Source organism: Loxodonta africana, chromosome 8 (assembly GCF_030014295.1).
Source record: "Loxodonta africana isolate mLoxAfr1 chromosome 8, mLoxAfr1.hap2, whole genome shotgun sequence".
In the NCBI taxonomy this organism is placed as follows: Eukaryota; Metazoa; Chordata; class Mammalia; order Proboscidea; family Elephantidae; genus Loxodonta; species Loxodonta africana.
The window spans coordinates 54761983-54771211 of NC_087349.1; the positions used below are offsets into that span (position 1 = coordinate 54761983).

The window sequence follows — 9229 nt, forward strand, 5'->3', positions numbered from 1 at the left end:
AATTATCACAATGGCAGCCTACATTTTTTTTTCTTTTTGCAAGTTAAGCAAAAGGCACAAAATCCCATAAAAGACTGTAGGTCTCCTTTGGCCACTCAGAAATCTTATACAGTGCATGCGCTCTTTTTCAACGCCATTTAATTTTGACAATTGGAAATTATATAATCATATTCCCTAAACTTTAAAGTTCACTCTGTAGGTAAATGCCTCAGTGAAGAACTAATTATATCTACAGTTAGGGAGACAGGGTTAGGAGCCCAGGTTCTAGGCTGCCTGGGGCTGAGGCAGGGACTCAGTCATGTGACTGTGGCAAATTGCGCAAACTCCCAGTGCTTTGGAATCCTCAAATATGAGGAAGGGATGACAATTCCCACCTCATGGAGTGGTGTTAAGGATGAAATGATATAATTCACACTTAGTCTTAGACCAGTGCCTGACTCACAGTACATATTTTAAATGTGTAATTTGATAAGTTGTGACAAATCTATATACACTTGGGTATACGACACCCCTATCGGTATAGGGGAACATCTCCACCATTGGAGAAAGTTTCCTCTCATGCTCCTTCCCAGTTAATCCTCCCCCTTGTCCTACAAGCGTGATGATCAAAGACCGTGAGGATGGCGCAAGACTGGGCACTGCTTCGTTCTGTTGTACACAGGATCGCTATGAGTTGAAATGAGGGCACCTAACAGCAACAACCCTATAAAAGCAACAAGTGTTCTGAATTTTTTTTTATCACAGATTAGTTTTATCTGTTCTAGAACTTCAGATTAATAATATAATTTTCTAATGTGTTTATGCAATTGAACACTTCCACCAGCAATATTTGCATGCTTGTGCTACTCCATACTTGCTAATATTTGATATTATGAGTGTTTTTTAATTTTAGCAATTTGAGTGGATGTATAAGCATATTTCATTGTGATATTAATTTGATAGCTAATAACTGATAACTAATGATGTCTACCATTTTTTCATTTGCTTATTGGCCATTTGTATGTCTTCCTTTAAGAGTGGAAGAACTGTCTGTTCATGTATGATGCCCATTTATAAATTTGGTCATTTATCTTTTTATTTTTTGCATAGTGAGAGCCTTATAAAAACATTCTTAATTCAAGTCTTCTGTCAGATATGTTCTGTGAACATTTTGTGGCTTACCTATTTCCTTTATTAATAGTCTCTGGTAATGAGCAGATCTTTTTTAAATATTGCTCAGGTATAATTTAACAATTTTTAAAAATTTTGTGGTTATTGTTTTCAGTGTCCTTAAGAAATCTTTGCTTACTCCCAGGTTGCAAAGATATTCTCCCATGTTTTTTTCTGTTGTTGTTATGTTGTTAGGTGCCATCGAGTCGGTTCCAGCTCATAGTGACCCTATGCACAACAGAACAAAACACTGCCCGGTCCTGCGCCATCCTTACAGTAGTTGTTATGCTTGAGCTCATTGTTGTAGCCACTGTGTCAATACACTTTGTTGAGAGTCTTCCTCTTTTCCACTGACCCTGTACTCTGCCAAGCATGATGTCTTTCTCCAGGGACTGGTCCCTCCTGATAACATGTCCAAAGTATGTAAGACACAGTCTCACCATCCTTGCCTCTAAGGAGCATTCTGGCCGCACTTCTTCCAAGACAGATTTGTTCGTTCTTTTGGCAGTCCATGGTATATTCAATATTCTTTGCCAACACCACAGCTCAAAGGCATCAACTCTCCTTTGGTCTTCCTTATTCATTGTCCAGCTTTCACATGCATATGATGTGATTGAAAATACCATGGCTTGGGTCAGGTGCACCTTAGTCTTCAGGGTGACATCTTTGCTCTTCAACACTTTGAAGAGGTCCTCTGCAGCAGATTTGCCCAATGCAATGTGTCTTTTGATTTCTTGACTGCTGCTTTCACGGCTGTTGATTGCGGATCCAAGTAAGATGAAATCCTGGACAACTTCAACCTTTTCTCCATTTATCATGATGTTGCTCACTGGCCCAGTTGTGAGGATTTTTGTTTTCTTTATGTTGAGGTGTAATCCATACTGAAGCCTGTGGTCTTTGATCTTCATCAGTAAGTGCTTCAAGTCCTCTTCACTTTCAGCAAGCAAGGTTGTGTCATCTGCATAACGCAGGTTGTTAATGAGTCTTCCTCCAATCCGGATGCCCCTTTCTTCTTCATATAGTCCAGTTTCTCGTATTATTTGTTCACCATACAGATTAAATAGGTATGGTGAAATAATACAACCCTGATGGACACCTTTCCTGACTTTAAACCAATCAGTATCCCCTTGTTCTGTCCGAACAACTGCCTCTTAATCTATGTAAAGGTTCCTCATGAGCACAATTAAGTGTTCTGGAACTCCCGTTTTTCGCAGCGTTATCCATAGTTTGTTATGATCCACACAGTCAAATGCCTTTGCATAGTCAATAAAACGCAGGTAAACATCTTTCTGGTATTCTGTGCTTTCAGCCAGGATCCATCTGACATCAGCAATGATATCCCTGGTCCCACGTCCTCTTCTGAAACTGGCCTGAATTTCTGGAATTTCCCTGTTGATACACTGCTGCACCCGTTTTTGCATGATTTTCAGCAAAATTTTGCTTGCGTGTTATATTAATGATGTTGTTCTATAATTTCCACATTCGGTTGGATCACCTTTCTTGAAAATAGGCATAAATATGGATCTCTTCCAGTCAGTTGGCCAGGAAGCCGTCCTCTTTATTTCTTGGCGTAGACAAGTGAGCACCTCCAGCGCTGCATCTGTTTGTCGAAAAATCTCAATTGATATTCCATCAATTCCTGGAGCCTTGTTTTTCGCCAATGCCTTCAGAGCAAATTGGACTTCTTCCTTCAGTAGCATCGATTCCTGATCATGTGCCACCTCTTGAAATGGTTGAATATCAACTAATTCTTTTTGGTATAATGACTCTGTGTATTCCTTCCATCTTCTTTTGATGCTTCCTGTGTCATTTAATATTTTCCCCATGGAATCCTTCGCTATTGCAACTCGAGGCTTGAATTTTTTTTTTCAGTTCTTTCAGCTTGAGAAACGCCGAGCGTGTTCTTCCCTTTTGGTTTTCCATCTCCAGCTCTTTGCACATGTCATTATAATACTTTACTTTGTCTTCTCAAGAGGTCCTTTTAAATCTTCTGTTCGGTTCTTTTACTTCATCAATTCTTCCTTTTGCTTTAGCTGATCGATGCTAAAGAGCAAGTTTCAGGGTCTCCTCTGACACTCATCTTGGTCTTTTCTTTGTTTTCAGTGACCTCTTGCTTTCTTCATGGATGATGTCCTTGATGTCATTCCACAACTCGTCTGGTCTTTGGTCACTAGAGTTCAATGCGTCAAATCTATTCTTCAGATGGTCTCTAAATTCAGGTGGGATATACTCAAGGTCATATTTTGGCTCTCGTGGACTTGCTCTGATTTTCTTCAATTTCAGCTTGAACTTGCATATGAGCAATTGATGGTCTGTTCCACAGTCGGCCCCTGGCCTTGTTCTGACTGATGATATTGAGCTTTTCCATTGCCTCTTTCCACAGATGTAGTCAATTTGATTTCTGTGTGTTCCACCTGGCGAGGTCCGTGTGTATAGTCACCGTTTATGTTGGTGAAAGAAAGTATTTGCAATGAAGTCGTTGGTCTTGCAAAATTTTATCATTCTATCTCCGGCATTGTTTCTATCACCAAGGCCATATTTTCCAACTACTGATTCTTCTTCTTTGTTTCTAACTTTCGCATTCCAATTGCCAGTAACTATCAATGCATCTTGATTGCATGTTCGATCAATTTCAGACTGAAGCAGCTGATAAAAATCTTCTATTTCTTCATATTTGGCCCTAGTGGTTGGTGTGTAAATTTGAATAATAGTCGTATTAACTGGTCTTCCTTGTAGGCGTATGGATATTATCTATCACTGACAGAGTTGTACTTCAGGATAGATCTTGAAATGTTCTTTTCGACGATGAATCCAACACCTTTCCTCTTTGAGTTGTCATTCCCAGCATAGTAGATTATATGATTTTCCGATTCAAAATGGCCAATGCCAGTCCATTTCAGCTCACTAATGCCTAGGATATCCATGTTTATGTGTTCCATTTCATTTTTGAAGATTTCCAATTTTCCTAGATTCATACTTCGCACATTCTAGGATCCGATTATTAATGGATGTTTGCAGCTGTTTCTTCTCATTTTGAGTCGTGCCACATAAGCAAACGAAGGCCCCAAAAGCTTGACTCCATCCACATCATTAAGGTCGACTCTAAGTTGAGGAGGGAGCTCTTCCCCAGTCATCTTTTGAGTGCCTTCCAGCCTGAGGGGCTCATCTTCCAGCAGTATATCAGACAGTGTTCTGCTGCTATTCATAAGGTTTTCACTGGCTAATGATTTTCAGAAGTAGACTGCTGGGTCCTTCTTCCTAGTCTGTCTTAGTCTGGAAGCTTAACTGAAACCTGTCCTCCATGGGTGACCCTGCCGGTATCTGAATACCAGTGGCATAGCTTCCAGCATCACAGCAACACACAAGCCGGCACAGTCCTACACACTGACAGACACATGGGGTGTTTTCTTCTAGATGCTTTATAATTGTAGCTTTTACTTTTGGGTCTATAATTCACTTTGAATTTTTTTGTGTGTGTGTGTATGGTGTGGGATAGGGATTGAGGTTCATCTTTTTCCTGAATGAATATCAATTTACTCCAACATCATTTCCTTTCTCCACTGATTTACATAGATGTCTTTCATAAAACTAAAGACTGTATAGAAGCTAGTTGTGGCAGACTTTATGTTACAAGGATGTCTACTACAATATGCCCTATACCACAAGCTCTCCCTATACATGACTTTGACACTACTCTCAAGAGATTGAGTGTACGCCCTCTGCCCTTGAAACTGAGCCTTTATGACTTTCCAGCCAATAAAGTATGCTGGAAATAATGCTCTATGACTTTGGTAGCCAGGTCAGAAAGGCAATATAGCTTCCATCTTGGTTGCTAGAACACTTACATTTGAGGCCCTGAGCTGTTCTTAAGGAAGCCCAAACTTCCTTATCCATGTGGAGGGATCACTTAGAGAGACCCTGAGACTACATGGGAGCCCTGATGGCTCATTGGTTAAGAGCTGGGTTGCTAATCAAAAGTTCTGCAGTTTGAATTCACCAGCCGCTCCTTGGAAACCCTATGGGACAGTTCTTCTCTGCCCTAGAGGGTCTCTCTAAGTTGGAATTGACTTGAGGGTAATGTTTTTTTCTGAGACTACATGAGAGAGAGATACCAGCCAGTCAATGCTCAAGATCTTTATTGTTCCAGCTGTAGCGAACATCTTTCTATATCGACATCAGACAGAACAAGCCAGAAACACACAGTTGAGCCCTTCCAGAATTCCTGACCCACAGGAACTGTGAGAAATAATAAAGCGATTGTTGTTCTTTTAAGGCACCAAGTTTTCAAATGGTTTATTCTGCAGCATGAGTCTTGGTGGCAAAGTGGTTAAGACCTACTTTGAGCTAAGGCTGCTAACCAAAAAGTAGGCAGTTTGATTCCACCAGCTGCTCCCTGGAAACCCTATGGAACAGTTCTACTCTGTCCTACAGGGTCGCTATGAGTTAGAAACCACTTGATGTCAATGGGTTTGGTTTTTTTTTTTTTTTAGCTTATTATGCAGCATTAGAAAACTACATTATACTTTGATCTTAGGAGTGGATCACTGCCAAAACAAAAATCTAAAAAGTATCACTTTGAAGATGCTCTCTTTAAACTACAGAACTTCTAAGAATCTTAAAGGTAATATCTCACAGTAGTCACAAAGAAAGACCAAGAATGTAAAGAGCTTTGTAGGTAAGGCTTTGGTCTAACAAAGTTGATTATAAATTGATACATAAGAAACCCACAAGCATTCTTCAGATTGCATAATTCCTTTTTTTCTATCTATAGGTTCACTGAAATTTTCTCTTCCGTCTCCAATCTGTTGATAAAGCCAGCCAGCAAATTTTTAATTTCAGGTATTATACTTTTAATTTCTAAAATTTTGATTTAACTTTTTAAATATAGCTTTTATTTCTCTGCTGAGACTGTGTATATATACACTTTAATAGTATTTTCCTTTAATTTCTTGAATGTATTTATGACAGTTTCTTTAAATTCCTTGCCTGCTTACTTAACATCTAAATAATCTCTAGATTGTTCTCTATTAACTATATGTTTTGTTTGTTATTGTCACGTTTTCCTGCACGTCCAGTAATTTTTGATTGGACATTGTGAATGCTGCATTATTAAGAAACTTGCTGTTTTTGTTTTCCTTCCTTTACAAAAGGTTGAGATTTGTTCTGGGAAACATTTAATTGACTGATAGATCAGCTTTGATCCTTTTGGGGATTATTTTTAAGTTCTTTAGGGTGGGCTAAGTACCCTTTAGGGATAGAGTGGACCTGCTCTTAAAGTGTGACCTTTGTGGGTGTCAACTGAGTGTCCAAGGTCTTCAAAGAGTGAGGTCTTTTCATTCTGGCTTTTCAGAGCCCTTATATCCCACAGCACTCTTTGACCTACAATATCTCTGCTCAGCTCACAAATCTCCTGTTTCTACCAAGTCTTGGTGGTTTCTTTCTGTTAGGTATCACATTCTTGCTACCTGGTATCTAAATTCTGAAAATAGTTTTGTTCAGTTTTACAGTTGTTTATGGCAAAAAGTATAGGCCAGTACTAGTTCTTCTGACATGCATAGACACCTTAGCTTTGCTTTTTTATTTGTAGCCTGTACTTTACTGTAGGTGTTAATGTTCACGTGAAACCAAGAAAAATTTGGAGAAAAGATGGAAAATTGAATCAATCCATGATTAAGAACAGGATTACGCTCAAATCCAGCTTTTAATTCTTGTTTAGATACAATATTGACAAGTTATATTCCATAATGAGATTGATGTTCCTAGATAAAATCTTATCCTTGATTACTAATAAATACAGTTCTATAAAAGATTTCTACACATATAAGAATATACAAATTGAAAGATCATCCAAGTTCCATCAAATCTTTACCACTTGAGATATAAATTTCAAACAAGTACCGGCATATGAAAGTGTAATTGGTATAATGTGCTAATTCCACTTACATTTGCCATCAAAATAGCTTTTATCATTGATACTTAATTTGCGTTGAAAATAAGTTAAAAAAAAAAAAAGTTGTCTTAAAGATCAAAAAATAGTAAAGCTGCCAGCATAATTTTTACCTGCCAAATTCAGAATAAAGGAGTCTGATTTTTCCTACATTCCTTTCATTATTTAAGGTATTAGTGAAGTCAAGAGTACATCATTGAAAAGAAAAACAAAAAGAAGAGAACCTTTGAGCATTAAGCTTGGCAAAATATATATATATATATATATATATATATATATGAGATGCAAGCTGCAATTACTAGTTTTTTTTATCTCTTTATATTTTAAGACCACGTCTTTTTTTTTTTTTTTTTTTTTTAGTAAGAAAGCATGTATGTACTTGAGACCTTAGAAGTATTGTTGTGTGTTAAAAATTGTTTGACGATAACTTAGTATGATTAAAATAAATCCTCTCTACGGATGAAATAATTAGTAGTAGCTGTGTGGAATGTGTTGTTGTATGTGGAATTAGTTAACCTTTTTCTATTTTTAGGGCCTTATTTGTTTTAATATTAAACTGATTACAACTTGCACACCGAATTTCCTAATTACGTTAGTCAGTAGTTGATCATTATAAATACTGAGCTAAAAAGTGTACGTAAACAGTTTTGGTATCTATTTTCTACCACAAATATAATAAATAATTGGACTTTGCATTCTATAATAGTTTTTTTATTAACAAATGCCAACACTATAAACATTTCACTGAAGTCAACATACATTTCTAAATAAAAGAAGCACAGTAGATAAAAGAGACAATTAGAAATCTTAATAAACAATCTGAAAAAAATGTACATATTTACCTTTGTAGGTTAGCTTGAGTCGTGGAATATTTTGCTTAGAAGTTCCAATAACTGGAAGAAAGAGCATTGCCATGCTTAAAATCATCAAGCCATGAAAAAGGTGAATATCTTGGCTACTGGGCTTTAGGTCTTTTTCTTTCTTGGCATTCATGATGAAAACAATGTTCTCTTTCAGTGTTGAGTTAATCTAAAAAATAAAAAAAGAGCTATTAACATAGTAGTTTGTGGATTTTCCTAGGTTTACTAAATTGTAATTTCCAGAATATATGTAGACTTTTGGAAGTAATTTCTCCTCCTCTAGTTTTGCTCTTATAAAACTATTGAAGGCAAAATGACTCAGAACCAAGTAAAAAAACTTGGGACTGGACTTACCAAGATTTAGAAATGTATGCACCATTAAAATTAAACTATTAATGTTAATTAACATTGATTTCATTATTAAAGTTTTTGTTTAATGAAAATTACCAAGTCTTTCTGTAACATATCAGAAGGAATTATTTGGTCAGCTAAGAACACTGGTTAGAAGTCTACTCTCTCCCCGTATTACCACCAAGGACAAGATCCCCAGACAAAGACACAGTCAAAAGTTGTTACTCTGAGGGAGTTCCTCTCTTGTTTCTGACTTAATAGACTAAAAAAAAAAAAAAAAAAGTCTATGAAAAATTAGAGTAATTGGACATGATCAGGTCAGAGACACCAGTAGAGATATGAGGCCTAGAACAATACACACCCGACCTGCAACCTATAGTATTCCATGTAGGGTACTGCTGAGTAGAAGAACAAACTGTAAAAATAAGTGTTTATAAGAAGGAAGGAGGTGACTATAAACTAAATTGCCATAAATAAACTGCCTTGGTTAAGACATGGAGTAATTAAAAAGTCACGTATTTCAAAGCTAATAATAATAATTACAAATAATATTTATTGAGTTCTTATCCTGGCCAAGGCAGGTCAAACACAGCCACCACCTTCTGTCAGTGGAGGCTTTCGTGTTGCTATGATGCTGAACAGGTTTCAGTGGAGCTTTTGAATTATTCAGATTAGAAAGAAAGATCTCATGATCTACTTCTGAAAAAACAGCCAATGAAAAGTCTGTGGATCGAAATGGTCTGATCCCATTGTGCATGGTGTTGCCACAGTCAGGGGATGACTTGAAGGCACATAATGGCAAAAATATGTACCAGGTATTTTTCAAGTGCTTTATATAGATTAAAACATTTAATTCTAATGACAACTATATTATTATATCCATGTCCTGTATGAGGAAACTGAGGAATAGAATTAAAGAGTT

The 9229-nt window shown here is 37.0% G+C and overlaps 1 protein-coding gene across 1 annotated transcript in view; it reads right to left on the reverse strand.

Moving 5' to 3' along the window:
* SEMA3D (semaphorin 3D) overlaps window positions 1–8473 on the reverse strand; it is a 184805-nt gene extending 176332 nt beyond the window's left edge. Inside the window, exon 1 of the mRNA XM_064289934.1 lies at window positions 7939–8473. Within this exon, the coding sequence (XP_064146004.1) occupies window positions 7939–8089 (151 nt within the window). The 5' untranslated portion in view covers window positions 8090–8473. The remainder of the gene's footprint in view (window positions 1–7938) is intronic.
* Between the last annotated feature and the right edge of the window lie 756 nt (window positions 8474–9229).